The 20,451-nt window shown below is 39.8% G+C and overlaps 1 protein-coding gene across 1 annotated transcript in view; it reads right to left on the minus strand.

The window, feature by feature from the left end:
• Window positions 1-930: 930 nt before the first annotated feature.
• Window positions 931-20,451, minus strand: part of LRIG3 (leucine rich repeats and immunoglobulin like domains 3) — a 47,768-nt gene continuing 28,247 nt past the window's right edge. Inside the window, exons 4-19 of the mRNA XM_059403588.1 lie at window positions 19,708-19,839; window positions 19,012-19,155; window positions 17,844-17,987; window positions 17,385-17,528; window positions 16,818-16,961; window positions 15,804-15,884; window positions 14,809-14,880; window positions 11,864-11,935; window positions 11,217-11,380; window positions 8,904-9,224; window positions 7,497-7,778; window positions 5,904-6,356; window positions 4,959-5,117; window positions 3,197-3,340; window positions 2,822-3,097; window positions 931-1,591 (exon numbers count right to left, since the gene is read on the minus strand). Of these exons, the coding sequence (XP_059259571.1) occupies window positions 1,347-1,591; window positions 2,822-3,097; window positions 3,197-3,340; window positions 4,959-5,117; window positions 5,904-6,356; window positions 7,497-7,778; window positions 8,904-9,224; window positions 11,217-11,380; window positions 11,864-11,935; window positions 14,809-14,880; window positions 15,804-15,884; window positions 16,818-16,961; window positions 17,385-17,528; window positions 17,844-17,987; window positions 19,012-19,155; window positions 19,708-19,839 (2,977 nt within the window). The 3' untranslated portion in view covers window positions 931-1,346. The remainder of the gene's footprint in view (window positions 1,592-2,821; window positions 3,098-3,196; window positions 3,341-4,958; window positions 5,118-5,903; window positions 6,357-7,496; window positions 7,779-8,903; window positions 9,225-11,216; window positions 11,381-11,863; window positions 11,936-14,808; window positions 14,881-15,803; window positions 15,885-16,817; window positions 16,962-17,384; window positions 17,529-17,843; window positions 17,988-19,011; window positions 19,156-19,707; window positions 19,840-20,451) is intronic.

The following is a 20,451-nucleotide window of genomic DNA, read 5'->3' on the forward strand; positions in this document are numbered from 1 at the left end:
GTAAGATTTTAAAGCTTAATGTGCTATGTTAACTCTTCCCACATGTATTTAATTTCTCTTGGGCAAATGGATTTGTCTTTAAACCAGATGTAGGCAAGAAATTGCTTTAAAAAAAATCATTTTAATTATCAAACTTAAGTTTATGTCAATTATTGAAACGTCACTTAATTTTAAAAATGACTACATTCATTTTGTGCATGTATATATGCCAGTCATGTAATGCCATTTTTATCTAAATACTGTTTAAAACAAATACTTTAAATAGTTTAATAGATTTGATACTTAGTTTTTAACAAGTAGAGCAGGATGACCAAATTAGAAAAATAATTTAATTGTTAAAGAATGTTGCAGAACAGTTTAAAAGTGCCTTTTCTATTAGAACTGCTCATCCAGCAGAAAATCAGTAAGAATAGCCAACAGCTCCATCAAAATCCCATTATCACAGGGAACAGTAGATGAAAATCCACCTTTGTCATAGCCATTTTAACTATAGAAATGTGCAATAAACCACGCTCTTGTAATTAAAGGGATGGTGAATGTGAAACTATTTGGAAAAGCACAAAGCATTAGACCACATAAGGCATTATTATAATTAAAGAAACATGGCTTGAACGGTGATTTAAGCCATGGTGGCTGTATTGCATTATACCAGACTATATCAACAAATCTTTTTTTATTTGTAAAGTTAGGGATAAATTAACGTACCTCAAGTCTTCGCAGCTCTTTTTCATTTATAATGTGTTTTCACATACAATAATCTGATTTGAGTCTGTATTACCCCAACTTTGCGTGATAGGCAGAATGGTCATTTATTTGGCTCATATTTTAATGTGCTGAGTATAATTCCATCAACTTGAGACATGATAATATGAAATTATTAAGCCGAAAATGTGTTGAAAACAATAAAAACTGTAATGGTATAGATGGGGCTTGGGATCAAAATGACACATTTTATTAAATGCAGTGTGCAAAATAAAATTAAGTGAATTCTATTTAAAAAGGGTACAAGACAGGTATTATTTAAAATGCTTTAGTACTCGTTTTCAATAAAAAGGAATCTGGCATTATAAAAATACATAAAATAGTCATGGATTCATACCATTAATTTACATATGATTTTTTTTTGCATAAAACAAAGTTAAAATAGTTTTAAAAGGTATTCTTATATGAAAGTTACTCCCAGTATAAAATTTTTATAACATTTTGTAATTTTGGTCCATCTGTATAAATAAGACATTTTATCCTTTTAAAATTCATAACTCCACTAAAAAAACATAGGATTCTCTCTTTTAAATAAAAGTCCACTTGAGGTAGTATGTTTAAGCTCTTCTTTGCTCGCATTCAGTCTATGTGTCCAAGTCATAAGACTGAAAACGGGGAGTCCTATGGTTTTCTAAGGTCTGTTTATAGGTACACGTGTGATTTTCTTGCTGAAAATCTGTCCTTTCTTTCCCATATTCCTCTGACTCAGAGTCCAAGTCTGGAGAAGAACGAGCTTTCAAGGGAAAGGCTCTTGGCTGACAATCCACTGGCTGTCCAAAGCTTGAAAAGGCATCCAGATGAGCTCTCTTCAGAGGCTTTCCAAATGTTCCTGAAAGGAAGAAACCCCTTGAGCATATGGGTCCTTTGGCTAGCATTTCATTCAAAATACATTTCAAATGGAGGAGCATCTTAGCCCGTAAGCACGCCTAAGTAGGTTCTATAAGCCATTTACGGTATCAGGAGTATGTGCATTCCTGGTATGGAGAACGTACAGAATGGAGCTGGGGAATGAATACATATGTCCACTCTTTATTTCATTTCATTACTCACAGTAATAGTAATCATTGAGCAATGAAGTTCCCCAATATAATTTCTTCCAAATCCTGGCTTTAGTTCTTGCCAGTCTGCAATTCTCTATGAAGGAGATCTGGATTGTTGCTTATAAGTAAACTGTGCCTGGATATGGAAAGTGTCTTTCAAAATAATCCTTGTGCCTTGCCCTTTCTTCTTTACTGGCAGAATGTTACTTAACGGACTCAAACTCTTGTCACAGTCACATAAAACATATTTGCATTTTTTTAAAAACAAAAGAATATAAAAAAAATTACACTGTGACAAAACATAAAATTTCATAAAAGCTGGGTAAAATATTAAAAAAAAATTTTTTTTTAACACAAGATAATTTGTGGTTCATTTTCCCATATCTCCATTCAGTGAAACAATGATCTCAGTTTTTCCATGTACTATCCCCACATACAGACAAAAAAATTCACAAGCAAGTCTTGGCGCTAGCCACCGTCTACCACCCGCAACTTATGCTTAAAGGCTCTGGTAGTCTTCTCCGCCAAAGCAGTCAGCTTGGCTGACAAGCAGTTGTTGCCAGGTGGGATGATGTCCACCCTCCCTTTCTTTGACTGTGGTCAAAGGGTGAGCCACCAGACATCCCAAACCACAATCATGCAGCGCATACAACTCCACCCCAAGAGCTGCTGTAGCCCAAAACCACTTTTTCCACATGGGTGACAAATGGAGCTCCTAAGTCACTCCCAAAACTTGTCTTCTAGATGATACCACACACAGAGTTAACCAGAAAGCGTCTAAGGCTTAGTTACGGATTAGACACATAATCAAGTAAAATCCCCTATGTCTGACTTTGCCTTTAGAAACACATATACTAACTCACAGGATGTCATGACTACATGATTAAAAACAAACAAACAAACAAACAAACAAACAAACACATTTTCACAAGTTTGACATCTGAGTCTCACTGCTTTCCCACATTTGCATATGGAATAGGAGTCCTGAGTCAAGGTGTCTAATAATTTAATAAACTTACCCATGAAAGAATTACTTGAAGTAACGGATGCAGGCTCTGGACTTGGACTAAAATCCAAAGAGGACTTGTTTAGACACAAACTTTTCATTCCAGGTCCTTCATTTTGAGAGTAAGGAGAGCTGATTAACTTCCTCACATGGGAAGGCCATCCTATGTCACTGACACTCTGTTCACAGGATTCTTCTGAAGGGTAAGGACATGGGTAGCACTCCTTTTTCTTTATGTAACTGGGCTCACAGTGGTCTATTAAGGCTGTTCTCAGGTCAGGGCCACAACCTTTTACATTTGGGGACAATAACAGAAAGAGACAGAGTTAGTGCCTCTGGGAAGTCTCTCCAGGAAACAGAACCGAACTCAGGTAAGAAAACCGCATACCTGTGTGATAGGCTTCAAATGGATCTGAGCTGTACACATTCCCCTTCAAATACACAGGGCCCGAGGAGCCCAAAAAGGGACAAAGGAATGGATCCACTGCAGCTTCCACGTCGGCTTCACTACTATTGTCAATATGGCACGTCCCTTTAAAACAGACATTTCAGTCACCGAATGAATGTGATTCAAGTACCCTACAACATTCTCTCTACTTCAGGGATTTTCCATATTTGTAAATAAAAAGTTTGGATTGAACAGCATGTAAGAGGGAAAACTGGAGAAATTTATAGTAGAGTTTTAAAACATTTGCTGAGGCCTACGGATTAGTAACTAATGAAATCTGTGCCATCTTACAAAGACAGGACGTGACGAGAATCATTGTACTGCATGTGTTCACAGGGCACTGGCCCCCAGTGGCTTCCCAGAGAAACTGATCTGTGTATGCACACTGCAGCCAAAGCAGCCACTGAAACACACAATGCCATCAGCACTGCCCCCTCCCTCCAGAAGATCAGATGAGCAGGACCAGGAAGTGGCATTCAACAAATCATCTCTGAATGCCCAGATCAAAGAGAAGCTCGGCAAGGGGGGGAAAAAAAAAAAGCTGTTGTGAGTATCTGAGTATTTGAGTCAAACAACTCAGAAATGACACTCCAGTTAGGAGTGGCCACAGCAGTTGAAGGACAAGAGATGTAGTGTAGGCGAGAGATGTTGCAATGGGCCATGTGCCTGGGGAGCAGGAACTGGGCACTGAGTGGTCTCAGAAGAGACTGTGTAAGATACGATCCCTAATGCCAGTGGCCCCTCGAGCACTCAAAGCAGACCAATCCCCAGTCCAAGCATCTAAGCGACACAGCACTACTATGTTCCAGTTCTGTTGCTTTAAACTTTCCTAAATGTCTTTTGGGTAAACCCTGCTACATTTGAACAACGCTGCAACCAAATGAGTCTAACCAGACACCCACCTGTATGTGCACATCTTCTATCTCTACACTCTCTATCACTGCCTTGCCAAGCACTTTGACTATTTGTTGCAATTTTCATTTCACCACTGCCTACACTATGAGACTGAGAGCACATTTTCCTCCCTCTCAACTACAGAGTCCACCACAGAGCACACATTCAATAAATACCTGTGGGAAAAGATGGCAAAATGTTTGAAAAGAATGTCAATAGTTTTCTCTTTTGGAGCCCTTCATATGTACCAAGCACCGTGCAGTTTTCCAACATATCATTTTATTTAGTTTCACAACAACCTAATAAGGAAGTACTACGTAACTGTCCAAGGATACATAGTAAGCGACAGAAGAGGGTCTTGAACCGAGCCTGTGTGTGTGTCTGTGTTATGGTGCCTCCATGATTATTCTTAAAACCATGCAGTTCTTAAAGCAAGAGTCAGAATTTGATTTCCCTAACAGAATTTTAAATCATTTGACTTTTAATACCTTACATGAAACCAGTTAATGTCATTTAAGAAAGGAGAACATTCAGGGCCAAAGAACATTTATAGTGTAAAGAAAGTATCACGTTGCATGGAGAAATTAAACTTTAATTCTCCTACTTGTCTTCTCTTATTATCCAAAGCAAAGATTTTTCTGCTATTTAAGAGAATGGCATAATAGTATTTAATTTCAGCTTTGCCAGTGAGCTTGGGCCAACTCAACATATGAATGTATTGATTGCTTGTGAAAATTAATACTGTACTTGAGCCTTCCATCAGATTGTTTTGAGACAGCTACAGCCTGTGTTCCTTTTAAACACTTACCATTGCCGTCGTGTTGTGGTAAGAAAAACCCGCCTCCTGAAGACGTGACGAACTGGTGGTGGCTTCCACTTTCTGAGGAGATGTACCCATCCTGTCTGTCGGCTAAGGTTCCCTGAGATGACAAGTAACTAGGGATATCTGCGGGCAAGTTGGTCTCATCTATAATCCAACAACAGCATTCTGTTAACCAAGACCGACCATACATACCCCATAGCCTTCCCTGATGAACACTCTATACTGTTTTGGTTTCTGTACAAATCAAATAAATCTACTCCTGAAGACCCACCTTGACTGTCTAGTCATGAGGTTAGGAAGGTTAGGGCTCCCTGCTCTGGGAAGCACAAGCCAATTTTCTATTTTGCCTTCTATAGGAAGCCCCTCCCAAATGTCAAAAAAACAGATGTTTCAAGAGATAAAGCCTTGGGAATTTTTGTAGGGTAGTAGCTAAGCTTTTGGATTAAGCTTGATTTCTGCCATATTTCTGACCTAATATTCATCAATGTAAGAGCTGGCACATATTAGGTCACAGCCTGCTCCCACAGTAACAGAATCTTCCCTAGACACCTGCACACGTATGCACACGGCAACATGTGATGAGAGAGAGAACTATGGCAGAGTGTAGACCTCATAAATGAAGGGCTGCTCCTGTTCTCCATCACCTCTGTGTGAAGGAGTGGGACTGTTTTACACTGTGCTTTGAACTATATCTCATAGCCAACAGGATACTCCGATGAGGTTTTAACAAAAAGGATTAATCTTTAAACATCAGCTTTATTTTGGGCCGGGGTGTTATTTTTAGCTAACCATATTCCTGCAGCTTGAAACAAATGAGTCACCCTTCTGACATGGCCTCGGGCTGTGAGACACACATTCTGGAAGAAAATTACCCCAGGACCACAGGCACACATGACTATAGCACCCCGTGCCAAGCTTCTGTTTACACACCTGTGTTGGTAATGCTGCAATCTTCATTCCTCCGCCTTGTGTGGTATATGATGACCACCCACACGAGCGACGTGCCCACCACACAGCAAACCACTGCTATGATCACGACACCCACGGTGGCCCATCCATCATCATCTAACGACGAGGCGGTCATCTGAGGGGAGTCACAAGTGGGAGTGGGGATCACACTGAGACGCACGTTGCCTCTCTCAGTGCCGAGGGTGTTAGACATCTCACACGTGTATTTCCCGGCATCACTGACATCAGAGTCCACGATGATCAGCAGCTGATTGCCTGCTGCAAAAAAGTGCCTTTCGGTGACCACCAAGGGGCTATCATCCTTGGTCCAGTTCAGTCTGGGAGGAGGGCTGCCTCCAGCGATGCACTGCAGGACGGCGGTTTCTCCCTTGGTGACGGTTCGGTCCAACAAGGGCCGCAAAAATGATGGTGTTTCTGAAAGGACAAGTTATGTTTTCAATCTCCTAAATGAAATCAGGTTTTGCATATCGTAAGACTGACCACTTGAATTTACTAAAACTGTAACCTAATACTGTATTCGTCCACAGATTCATGCACATGCTTCTGTGAGAGCCGAAACATGGGTATGACATTCAGAATCTCATTTCATTATTTGCCTGTCATTTGTTACACCACCTGTTGAGGATAATGTTTACTGTTTTTTAAATCTCTCACACTCTAGACAAGATTGGGAATGGTGGAAGAAGGGCAATGCAAAATCTTCTAGTCAAATGTATAAAAGTAATTTCAAGGGGCACCTGGATGGCTCAGTGGGTTAAAGCCTCTGCCTTCGGCTCAGGTCATGATCTCAGGGTCCTGGGATAGAGCCCCACATCCGGCTCTCTGCTCAGCAGGGAGCCTGCTTCCCTCTCTCTCTGCCTGCTATTCTGCCTGCTTGTGATCTCTGTCAAATAAATAAATAAAATCTTTAAAAAAAAAAAAGTAATTTCAAGCATGGGGGGTATGTTGATGGGTGGAAAAAATCAGAATGTTTAGATTTTTAAGGGGAAACTTTCTAGTGCTAGACGTCCAAACCTATGCATAAATTCTGAAAGGACTTTTATTACTTGGTGTTCGCAGGTTACGTTGCTCAACTCTGAGTTTGCTCAACTCATAAGAAACACATATGATGAACATGTTCACATTTTTTTAAAAGCTCCTATTCAGGCAAAAGATGAAAGACAAACTCTGATTTCCAGAATGGTAGGGTAGGTCTAGAAAATAGAGTAGATCTTTCCCAAACTGCTAACATGTTCTGTATTTTTATATGTGCTTTACAGTGTGAAGACTATCAGTCGCGCCTGTGTGATGGGAAGAGGAGAGCAGAGGAAGTGGAGGCAACAGAGCATTTACTTTTCCCCTTGGAACAGAGGAAGCAGAGTCCTCTATCTCACTGGCCACGGGCTAAGACGTCATGTACTCTGACTTCAAAATTCCTGAGAAGCCATTTGTTCTCTCCAGAGAAGGGCAGTGTCCTATGGATTACCTCTCACCCTTACAACTCCTGACACGTAGGGCCTTTGAGTCAGCCGGCATCTTTAATTTCTATCCCAGAATCTGACAATAGCCACTTACCCAGGACAGTCAGAGTTGCGTTTGCAGAAATGCTTCCGGCACTGTTCTGAGCTGTGCAGCTATAAACCCCGATGTCCTCTATCTTCACATCCACGATAAAGAACACATCATCCTCGGGCATAACATGCATGCGTCTCTCCCTCGCGGCAGGGAAGTCTGTGCCCCCATCCTTTTGCCAGGCTATCTGTGGTGCTGGATGTCCCAGGGCAGCACACTCCAAGCGTGCCATGGCCCCGGCACGGATGGTGAGGTCCATGGGGGTCTTGGTGAAGGAAGGAAGCACTGAAATCAGAGAAAGAATGAGGGCATTAGTGCTATGGAGTCTTAGAGGTTCATTTTCATTCTTTTTTTTTTTTTTTTTTTAATATATACTTACAAATGCCCCTACCGTAGGTTAGGCTGGGGTTATTTCTGATTACAAGAGAAGGAATCTGAAGTTGAGATAAGGAGATTCCCTCAAGGTTACACACAGGTACAGAAATTATCATAAAGTCAGGCCGAGACATAGGTCATCCCCTGTACAAACTGAAGGTCTTTCTCCTATTTTCTAGTTACTTTTTAGTTTCCTCAGTAATTATCTGTGAGATCTTGGGCAGATCAATTAATCTCTTTGTACCCTGGCGACTCACTTCCTCTTTCCTTTTTTTTTTTTTTTTCCAAGTCCCTTCTGGCTCTAACATTCTATGACTTAGATATGCGTTTTCTCCTGCAACTTTAAACTCAAAATTGATCTGCGTGTCAGTCCTCAGCAATCATTTGTAGAATGACTGCATTAATGAATCATATACAAAAATCTTCTACCATGGAAAGTACAAATGATTAATTAATACAGTGGTAAGGTTCCTGTCATAAAAAATGTATTGAGGTCACACAGAGCAAACAATTATAATTTTTATTAACAGCAACTAATACTTATTGCATTTGGTGAGCATTCACTGTATTCCAGGCTAATCCTTTACACCAATTATTTTATCTAATTATCATACCTCTATAAGATATGTATGATTGTTCCTAATAGAAAGATGTAGAAATGGGAGGCACAGGATGGTTAAGTACTTTGATAAGAGTTACACAGCTGTATGCAGGAGTGGCAGGAATCAAACCCATATCTCTGAATTAAAGGTGGTGTGCTGTAATGCTTCACGGCCTCCCACAGCCGACAAATACATTGTGAACTCCCCAAGAAGCACAAGCCGTGTGTCATTCGGTTCTGTGCTACCCACCATGGTGGGGTCCTCAATGCAGTCCCCGCTGATGCAGATTCCAAGTATCTTAGTTTTGCAGAGTGAGAGGTAGAGAAAGGAAGGGCGAGGTGGGGAGCTACAAACAGAAGACAGTAAGAGAAAGAGAGAAAAACCCAATCTAAAAGGTGTCTTTAAATGCAAACGGAAAAGTTAGATCACGTACTGTTGACTGTAAGCTTGGCTTTGACTGAGTAGGATGAACCGAAGTGATTGGAGATGACACACTGGTACTTCCCTTCACTGGTAAACTCCACGTTGCGGAGCCGGAGGATGGTGGTGTACTCCATCACCTCTCCACCTTGGGCCCGCAGGTGTGCATAGTTTTCCATTTCAGCATCATGCAGTAGTTCATTGTCTTTTTTCCAAGCAAACGTCATTGGGGAATCACTGCTGCTGGCGGCCGAGCAGACAAAACTCAAATTGGAACCTTTTATTGCCGACTGTGTTTCTGGCTGAACAGTGATCTGGGGTTTAGGAAAGTCATCTGTCCAAGAGGGAGAGGAGGAAACAGAATGATTTTAAGGCTCGACAGTCCAAATGCTACTCAGTTTTTAATACCAAGAAACCCAAAACAAGTGAGGGCTTAGGTTTTATACTCGGTGTAGGTTTCACAGGTGGACTACCAGTCCTCATGTTGAAATGATGGCCTGGGAAGGTGTTTATAAACACCTTTGTTCACTTCAAATAGGGGCTGGCACCTATTTATCAATCATTAACTGAGAGACTATTATTCTGGAACATAATATAGTTTATCCTAGTTCCCTTACACTTTTTTTTTAACATAAATATGAGAAGAAATCAGCTAAGAAACTTCTAACTCATGGATCATCTTTAAACGCTACCAGTAGGAACTGCAATTTTTTTCCATGTTATCCACAAAAAAGCCGCAGCAAAATTAAGAAATCAATATCACCAAAGACAGTAATTAACACCCCATTCACTAAAAACAGAACCCATATTAAAGAGCAGTAATCTTTAGATCAAGTTGAAACAAATAATTCGGCCCTCTCAAACTCCCTGTGAGAGCCTGGCTTCAGCCTGGGGTTGAGGGTGGACTGTCAGTCAGGCTAGGCTGCCGTGCTTCACTGTCAGAACTACATGATAATTAGAGCTGGGCAACTCTTTCATTCCAAACGGTTATTTTTAGTTCTCTGTTACTTTTTGGAAAAGTTACCTTTTTTGAGCTGCAGTTTCTTGGAGATGGTCTAAACCCAGAAGGAAACAGTTTAGATCTACCAAAATGTATTATCTGCACGCTCTGGAGAAAGGACACCCGGTGGCCTGCATGCGTGTGCGTGTTTGTGAGAGGGGGGGTGCATGTGTGTGAGTGAATGGGCTGTGGGAAGGCTCAGGACGGACCAGTGCGGCTCATGTCCAATACCACGCTGTCATCAAGACGTTTTCTGCTTCTGTACGGCTACTCTAAATTTCTCATCTGATTAATCAATGTTTAGATTCACAGTTGAGGGACTGAAAGAAAAATCCAAGGATACTGTAGACACGTCCCCAAATAATAGAGAGTTCTTATCTTGGGACTAAAGAACTGCAAAATAAGCACCATGGGAAAGGCATGGCTCGGGCCCTTCTAGATGAATGCCAAAAGCTTATTTAGATCCAAAAGCTACATCAGATGTTTTATTTCCAGAAACCGTTGGCACTGTTTAATGCTGCAACCTAAAAAAATATATTTTTCTTGTACTTGACTAGACAATCGTAGGCAAAGCAGTTTCAAATAAATTTTTAAAGGCCAACGTAAAATTAGGTTCTGTAATATCACTAAAATTTAAGCAAACTTTGATTTTATGTTCTATATGTGCATTTATTTTTACAAAGGTCTCCATGACAGTGAATAGTAAACAGCAGTGTAGTGTAGTCGACAGAAGCCTGCACCAGGGAGAGGAGAACCTGGGGTTTTGATCCAGATCTGCTGACCAGCTATGTGAGATTTGAGGTTTGAGATTTCTAGCACTGAGATTCTTCACGCTAGAACAATGGACCTTATGCTGACTGATAATAAATTCAAACTTCCTATTATTTATAATGCTTTAACTGCTGGGAGCAACATTTTTAGCAGCCTGTAAATTATGAACTGATAATTTTCCCTTCGTACCCCACACAGCACTGACATGGGTTAGTTCAGCCTCTCTACAAGCCTGGAAGTGGGAAGGGCAGTCAGCACACGTCCAACTTCACAGACGCAGACACAGAGATTTAGGAAGAAGGGAGGGCTGTGACTGCCCATCAGTGTTCCCAAAATCCAACGTCCTTCTCATTCCATCAACCCCCCCCCCCCCAGGTCCAAACAGAGACATTTAAGGACATTCTCTGTCATCTATAACATTAAAATCATCAGCACACCATTTTCATCTACCTCAGCAGAAATAAAAGCTTCATCAAGGCAACACAAGCTTATTCAAGACCATTCATTGGCAGGAAAAAAAAGAAGAATGAAGACAGAGGCAACAGTCACACTCACCGCACACAAAGCCATCTGGGCTAACAGCAAAAATACTTCTTCCTTTTAGCAGCTGAGGATGGGCACAACTGGCATTTACAAAGCTCTGAAAGTTGTTTTCCGCCACCCACTGTGGGAGCCATTTTAGTTGGCAATCGCACAAAAGGCTTGATGTATTTAAATGCCTGAGGAGAGTAATTATGTTCAATTCGTTTTATATGAAATGCAGATTCTATGAGTAAACTAACTCAAGTAAATATTAACAAAGCAATGAATGTGGAAACCAAATACACACCCCATGCAATAAATATTCTCTCGTCCATCTTAAAATGTACGAAACGTATTAGCACCATGTTGCTGCTGTTTCTGACCTACTGAGGGAGAAGTGCTGATACACTGAAAATACCTCACTCCTGAAGGTTTGCTACCCAGGTCAGGCCTTGCACCACATTAGGTCCCACACATTTAAATTGCAAATTCATCAAGAAGAACAGAAAGAAACTCCTCTTCTCAACAAAGGGAACAGATCCCCACCTCCCTTTGCTTTCTGGGATAAAGATCAAGCTAAGAAGGCACTAGATGCTTTTTATAGACCCGTGATCTAGGCTGACATGCCCCCTGACACCAGGTTTCCTTTGAAACTCTTGGAAAAGAAAAGGAAAGCTTACAATTGCTGAAGTTTCTTCATTTGTGAAAATGCATTGCCTTGTAATGACATGATTGCGTTGTCACTCAGATCTCTGAAAACAAATCAAATACATTAGAGCGAATTATGGTCACTGCCTGCCTCAGGCAAAAGCTGGGCCCACACTGCCCACCCCATTCACCAAACTACTCCATGTGCACCAACCAGGCAACTCCAGAGAACCTGTTAGGAAGCTTCGATCAAAGAACACGAATATTTGTACCAGAGGCAGATCTGTTAGAGTAAAAAAGATTTGCTTTATATCCTCATGTCTATGTTATTGGACTCAGGAGGGACTACACTGTTCTGCTATATATATATGCTTTTTTTTGTAGTTATATGGTTTGTTCTACTGTACTATTTTACTGTTTTTCAATATTCAAATTAGTAACCAGTAGTAACTTTTAAATACACAAGTAAAATTACTCATAGTTACGCTTTTTAAAAACCCTATCATGTATAATACTTTCTATGATATGCACTGGGTTAAAGGATTTACATTTACATAGTATTACATTTATTCCTCACAGCAACCCAAAAGAAGATGGTTTTACTACCTTGTTCAGCATGAAAGGGGCAGATAAGATATGAACTCAATTATTTTCCATTTCAACATCTATGCTCTTGGTCAGTAGCCCATTCTGCCACACACAACTCACGAATAGACAGCAAGGTGTTCAGACAAGATGCACTTGCTAAAACACACTTCGGGCAGGACATTTATAAAACCAGAGGACATTCTAGGCTGACTTTATTTTTAACTAGTGCTTACAAGCAGTTTGAATTAAAGCAGTCTCTACAACGATTATTATTCTGTTTTTCTTTTATGGGGTCAGAGTATACAAAAAGGATTTTGAATGAGATGAGGGGCAACACAGGGCAGAGGGAAGGTACCAAACATGGGCAGAAAAAGAGGCTGGGAGAGTCAAGAAGGTTTTGAAAACTGAAGCAGAGGTTAATGCTCCACTGATCCACTAATTCCACTTTCCCAGAAATGGAAAGGGTCAGATGACAAACCCTTTGGCTAGTTTCCCTTTGAAAATAATTTGTTTCAAGGAGTCCAGCAACACTGGTCTGCCCTTCCAAATTCTGCTTTGCAGAATCACCCTACTCCAGCCTGAACGCGTCTGTCAGCATGGCTAGCAATTTGAACCTCCCTTAAACTAATAAGTGAGTCAGGAGACAGAAAGACGGTGGCAGATCATAGGGAAATCGTCTCTCTCAATACACAGTGCAAATGCAGGTTTGCCCAAATGTGTTTTGAACTTCTTTTGTCCAGGTTAATAGATATTAAAACTTTTGGTTATAAGCATTCCCTCACAGAGTGGAGATATTTTGTACCACTTTGCACTTTTGCTGTACAAGCGTAAATATTCCCATAGTTGTTAAGAAGCTGGTTGGATCAGTGCTCTTGCGGGTCTTGACTCCTATCCAGGGTGACTAGCTTGCCCTCCTAGTGGCTGGAAATACCTGTGTCCCTAAATGTCATTTCAAAAATGTGTGCCAGCAGTTACTAAGAGGGGATGGCGCAGAGACTGTGAAGACAAGAGCTAGCGGCACAAAGACTTGGACAGCAGAGGCAGTCCTGATATGAGTCCTGCCTCAGGCAATTCTGAGCTGATGGGCTGGTAGCAAAACAGAACAAGAGATGTGGTATATATACACAATGGAATACTATGCAGCCATCAAAAGAAATGAAATCTTGCCATTTGCTACAACGTGAATGGAACTAGAGCGTATCATGCTTAGCGAAATAAACCAAGCGGAGAAAGACAACTATCATATGATCTCCCTGATATGAGGAAGTGGAGATGCAACATGGGGGGTTAAGTGGGTAGGAGAAGAATAAATGAAACAAGATGGGATTGGGAGGGAGACAAACCATAAGTGACTCTTAATCTCACAAAACAAACTGAGGGTTGCTGGGGGGAGGGGGGTGGGGAGAATGGGGGTGGAGTCATGGACATTGGGGAGGGTATGTGCTAAGGTGAGGGCTGTGAAGTGTGTAAACCTGGCGATTCACAGACCTGTACCCTGGGGGATAAAAATATATTATATGTTTATAAAAAATAAAAAATTAAAAATTAAAAACAAAAACAGAACAAGAGACAGAACAAGAGAAAGAAGGTAGAAAAACAGGTTGTATGTTTTATAATTAAACAACAGCAATGACAAACTAATGCAAGTCTCAAAGTAATGTCACTACCCTCCTGATGTCACTTCTAAGGACTATGGGGAATTTTTTTTTAATATTTTTTTCTTTGTGCAAAGATTTTATGTATTTGACAGAAAGGGAAACAGCAAGAGAGGAAACAAAAGCAGGGGGAGTGGGAGAGAGAGAAACAGTCGTCTCCCCGCTGAACAAGGAGCCCAATGTGGGACTAGATCCCAGGACCCTAGGATCATGACCTGAGCTGAAGGCAGAGGTTTAACCCACTGAACCACCAGGGCACCCTTGCTTTTTTAATCTTTAAAATGCAAGTCATCCATCTTAACTGATCAACAGAATCAGTGGACACTCAAAACCTCCACTTCTTTAATTAAAAATAAAGGTAACAGGAGCTACTGAATAATTTTCTTATGAGGATTAAATGAGACTATATATAAATACCCAGCATAATGCCTGATGTATAGTAAGTGCACAATAAAGCATCGGTTTTTGAAAATTAAATATATCACTACTTAAGAAAAATAACTCAAAGAAAACCCAATAAGTATAGTTCCTCAAATGCAAAGGGAAATGTATACCTATATGCTTCCATATAGATAAAGATACATAGATAAACAGGTAGAAGATAAACAGATGTGAAAATATATTTCATGGTTCAGAGAGAATGCCAACAAAATTACATTCTAGTTTATCTTTCATGACACATAAAGAGATAACCATCTTAGATTCCTTTAGGTAACTAAATTCCAGTCACTCACAGATGTTCTAATGCGTCCAAACCGGTAAAGGCTTTTTTGGTAATAGATCGAATCCGGTTTCCCTGGAGTATTCTGAGGGGGGGAAACAAAAAATTACATTGGAATAGTTAAAGACATTTGGGGGTAGAATTCTCATGAAAAGAATCTCTTTTAAAATCATTGTGGAAAAAAGGAATCACTGTGAATAATTCTATTTTCTTCAGTTAAATGATATAACCTTCACAAGCGTATTCATGCCATCTATTTCAGCAATACAGTTCAGCATGATCTCAAACATTCAACAGAGAGCCCAGCAAATATAGGTATTCAGTAAAAGTTACTCCAGCAGTTAAATTAAAGCCGTGACTTTCAAAGTCTTCTTAAGAGGTAGAAACTTCCTTCCAGGTAAATGGTTTCAGAACTATAATTAGTGAGGCAGATAATAGTGGAGATCTTCTCCTTACCCTGCTTCCCCACGGATACTTTTATCATTCACAGACGTTTTGGGCTACATGGAACTCAACTTGAAAACTTAAAACATAAGGCCACTGTAAGGCCAAACAGAAGCCTGTTTTTTGCCTGTATTGCTTAGTGCCCACTGCGGTATTATCAGGGGACACTGGATCGTGTCACTTAAAAAGTCCTGTGAGCAGAATGGAACACTCATTTCAAAATGGTGAAATTAGGAAGTGTCCTTTTACACAATGATAAGCCCAAGATTCTAAGTGCTCAAAATAATTTAAAATTCTTGTCTAGATGTTAAAATAAGTCACATCTCCCCAAAGTGTTGAATAAAACCGCCACACCAAGGAAGAAAAGCACATTAATACCCATCTTGTATAGCTAGCAACACTCATCTGGGGAGATGGCCAAGGGAAGCAACCAGATTCAGCCTCTAGTTCTAAACTCTCTCAAATCTTAAACTGTAGAGTGGACTTCAATGAGTGTAGGTCAGACAGGGGGTTCAACGGGTGTAGGTCAGACAGGGAGGCCACCATGAAGCAAATCCTACTCACAGCCGCCTCAGTTTGTCGAGCCCAGAGAAAGCACCGTTCATATCTTCAATAGTCCAGGAAATTTCATTGTTCTTCAGATCCCTAATTATAAGAAGAAATGTTAATGAAACTCGTACCATCTCTTCACAAAAGATACAAGCATCTCCTCAGAGGAACACTCAGAAAGCCAAGATCACCACCCAGGTGGCATGTAATTCGTCATAAATTCCTCATAATCCCCCATATCATCTCCACCCTTTTCAAAACAATAGAAAACACTTTCTCTCTCCCAACACTAAGTTTTTGCTCAAAATCAGGAGAGTTGATTCTGTCCTATTAATTCCTCTATCAAGATGACTAAATTCTGAAAGACCTGAACAGTCTGAAAAATACATTAAACTTTAAAACCACTGATCCAACCACACAAGTAGGAGTTAGCCAAAGCACACAGCAGGTCTTCCAATTATGTAATGCTTCAAATAGTGAACCGAGCAAAAGTTTCTGACCGTGCAAAAACCAAAAGCCCATTGCACAACAATAAAATGAACATTTCAGAGATTTTTCAAAGGTCAATTAATCCGACTCTCTCTTCTTCCTCTTAGGACAGTGTTCAAGCCTGAATATAACTGGTATACCAAACAGGCATCTTCCTTTGCTCCCCTTGTATATCTTTTTGTTCTGGGTAATTTCTAATCTGCATTTTTATAAAAATCGGTGGATTTATAAAAATATCAGTGGATTTTAGAAAAATCAGTGGATTTAAAATCATTTCTTTTTGAGCAGTTGCCAACTTCCTGGAGATCTGAGAAGGTAAAGTATAATCACCAAACCAATCTGATCATTGTCCTTTTTAATCTAAGAAACACATACGGATGAAATGGACTGATTTTAATCCAACTGATCTGGGAAAGATTAAGACACTACTTCTGAGGCTGTACATATTTCCTTCACAACAAAGGAAATCTGCTTGGAGAAAAGTGGGCACATTTAGGAACCAATTAGGTGCATGCACGGAGAGTAAAATGTGTAACTTACAAAGTCTTTAGACTGGAAAGCCCCCGGAAGGCACAATCAGCGATATAGCTGACTTTGTTATTTCCAATGTGCAGTGTATTTAGTAAACTTAAGCCCAGGAAGCTTGAATCATCCAACCTCGATAAGTGATTGAAAGTGAGGTCCCTGTTTAAAAAAAAAAAAACAAAAAACAAAGAATAAAAAATAAATAGTAGCCTTTATTCTCTAGTTCAACACAATGATTTGTTTTCAAACAACAGGTAATGTATGTAACCCCAATAATCCTTATTTTAACACTCTGCTGTCTTAATAACACTTAGGTAAACATTATTTGTAATCCTACTGGTTAAAAAAAAATGCTCTTTATTTGAAAATAAACAAACCATCACTGATTTAGCCCATGTGGCCTCGAACTCAAACAGCACAGCTGGCTTCAACTTATCACAACAAAAATATGACTAGGTTGCATGTGAACAAAGCTGTCACCTTGGAAACTTTGTTATGAAAATTTCACAGATCACTGGTAAGAAGCTCATGCTCCAGCAGGATCCCTGCTCTCGGACCTGAGGAGAATAAAAGGCAACTCACAGCTCGCTGAGTTTCTGGCAGAACTCCCAGGCATCGGGGCTGATCCTGCTGATGGCATTTTGGCGGAGATGAAGTTCCTGCAGCATCAGCAAGCCGTAAAGCCAGCCTTTGGTGATCTCTGTTAGGTTGTTATGGTCCAGCTGCCTACATTTACAAGAAGAATCAAAAGCAGGATCACAAGCTCATTATCTAGTCTCTGCAAAGGAGACCTAGGATTACAACCTATTACATATTCCCATTGTTACGAGATGTTTAGCTTTTGTTGTATGAAGACATCAGCAAAAGATACCATGGGCTTATAAATTCCCAGTCATTTTACCTGAAACAAAACTGAGTATTAAACTATAAGACTGTAAATTATGAGATTTTTAACATAGGACCTCAAACAAAGCTACGGCATATTCACTGAGCACTCCACGATTGTACTATCAAAGCAGGAACTGTGATAAGCACACTTACAAGATTTCCATGTTGCTCAGCCCCCAAAAAGCTCCATCCATAAGTTTTGTTACTCCATTTCTTTGCATTTTCAGAGACTTTAGAGCACCGAGTCCTTGGAATGTGAGCCCATCTACGTTTTTAATCTTGTTCCGGTTCAGTTCACTGCATTGGATAGAAGAGTTAAATAGTTTATATGACAAAATTCTGGGGGTAGTAATAAAATATGACATTATCACAATACAGTTAAACCAGCAAGTGTTAAATTACATAGAAAGTTTTAAATTTCTAAACATTTTTATTGAGAAGAATTCTGATTTATTAGCAGGGAGTGAATTTCCTCCTGAAATGTGTGATATATTTTTGGAAAAATGAAATATTTTGGAAAAATGAAACTAGACTACACTTTAGTTTCTTTAAAACGCTTATCTACTCAGTGTATTTGTTTTTTAAACTATCTAGAGTTAGTATACTGAACATTATGTTAAAACATGTGATCTATTCAGGGGCAGGGCCGCCAAGCTTATTCTGCTTACAAAAGTTGGTTACTCTCTCTTTCAAAATTCTTTTTTCTGTTTAATGCTTTCTCTTCAAGGCAGTCATTTTCAACCTTGGTTGCACACTGGGATCACCTGGAGAGCTTTAAAAATTACCAAAGCCTGGATCATACTCCTAGAGGTTCTAATATAATTGGTCTAGGGTGTGGCCTGGACATTGGGATTTTTAAAAGCTCCCCAGTGCCTATAATGTGCAGCCAAGGTTGAAAACCACTATATTGTAGGAGCCTGTTCACAGATCATTCCACCACTATTAACGAGCAGCTCTTTGCAGCCACTTAAGCTATCAGAGCCTCCTGGAGTTGTCAGTATTATTTTCATAAACCACAGCTGTTGGGCGCTGCCATGATTTCGCCAGGGCCACAATGATCCCTTTGTATGGACACTGTTCAATGATGACACTGTTCATTCTTTCAGTAACAAACTAACCTGCCCTGTCAGGCAGGAGTTTGCACTACACGGCTGCGAAGGCTCTTTCTGATTCAGAAATTCAGCCACTCCAGTTCTCAATGGGAAGAGAGCCACATTCTTGCTTTGAAACTCCTCTTTGGTCACGTTGTGGATTTTAGGCAACAGACACCAAGGGCTTAGAGGAGGTGAAGAAACACTGTCTAAGAGAACATCTTACTTACAGGTGTTGTAGCTGGGGCAGTTTAAACATCTTGGGCGGGATAGCTGAGAGCCGGTTCCTGTTCAGCTTCAACACCAGAAGTGTGTTGGCCAGACTGTCAAAATACCCAGGTTCCATTGAAGTGACTCGGTTGCTACTGAGATACCTGTTAAAAAGTTTGAAGATGAGCTTCTCCTTCTGGCTCTTTGGAAAGTTAAAACACATAAATTCCCTGTAATCTCCAGAGAACTTAACCATCATTTGTATCAATGGACACTTAAAAATTAAGTCTTTAGGTCTTTGTGGACCAACGCGGACTATGATTCACACATACTGCTAAGGAAGGAATGACTGGAATATTTGAAGGGTATAAAAATTTGTTTCAGATACTTATCCAATTTTTATAAAAGTCATTTATTAATGAAACAAAGAGTGGCTTAATTTTCTAAAGAAGCACTTTTAACTCCACATAGTTTTTCTAACAAAGGATGTCTAATTTTTTAATAATCGGAATGTATAACAACAAAATAAAGACCGTGGGTATTTGGGTTTGTAGCAAATTACACGTCAAGAAGAAAGTTAAAAGTTACACTGCTGATACACCAGCAGTTGAAAAACAAAGGCAGACTTCATTATATTTTAAAGTTGATTTTTTTATTATTATGACATGGTATTGTCATCATAGGTGAATATCTTTGTTAAAGAAAACTTGACTTACAGGTATTTGAGTTGTAGGGATGGAAGGGGAGTTTTAAGCTCTGAAATATTATTGTTGCTCAGGTCCAAAGTTTCAAGGGATTGAAATTGTTTCAGATGTTCAGGTAATATTTCAACAATTCTGTTTCCAGCTCTGGAATTTAAAGATAGCACAGATGACAGGGTTAATAATACAACAATCTGAAAGGTGTAAAATAATTTATATTCCTAATTTGTTCTTCAAAATATGGAAAACTGATTGTTCTAAACGGTACTTTTAAAAGTTAAACAGCAATTCTTATGTCACTTTAATTTCACCTTAAATAGTAAATCATAATATTCAAATGTATGAAAAACATTCCTATATAAATCTGGGTGTATTTAACAGCTATGGTTACCCAAATGCTAAGCACTTAAAAGTTATCTGATTTTTACATTTTTTTTGTTACCAGTCCTTCTTCCTTAGCATTTTATTAAATGGTATATAAAATGACTAACACTGAGTTGGCATTCCAGGAACTGATGTGGTCTTTGTCTATTCTTTTTTTTTTTTTTTAAAGATTTATTTATTTGACAGATAGAGATCACAAGCAGGCAGAGAGAGAGAGAGAGGAGGAAGCAGGCTCCCCACCGAGCAGAGAGCCTGATGCTGGGCTCAAGTCGCAGGACCCTGAGATCACAACCCAAGCTGAAGGCAGAGGCTTTAACCCTCTGAGCCACCCAGGTGCCTCCTTTGTCTATTCTTTTCCTTGATTCCTAATGTATT

Source organism: Mustela nigripes, chromosome 6, assembly GCF_022355385.1.
Source record: "Mustela nigripes isolate SB6536 chromosome 6, MUSNIG.SB6536, whole genome shotgun sequence".
NCBI classification, from domain to species: domain Eukaryota; kingdom Metazoa; phylum Chordata; class Mammalia; order Carnivora; family Mustelidae; genus Mustela; species Mustela nigripes.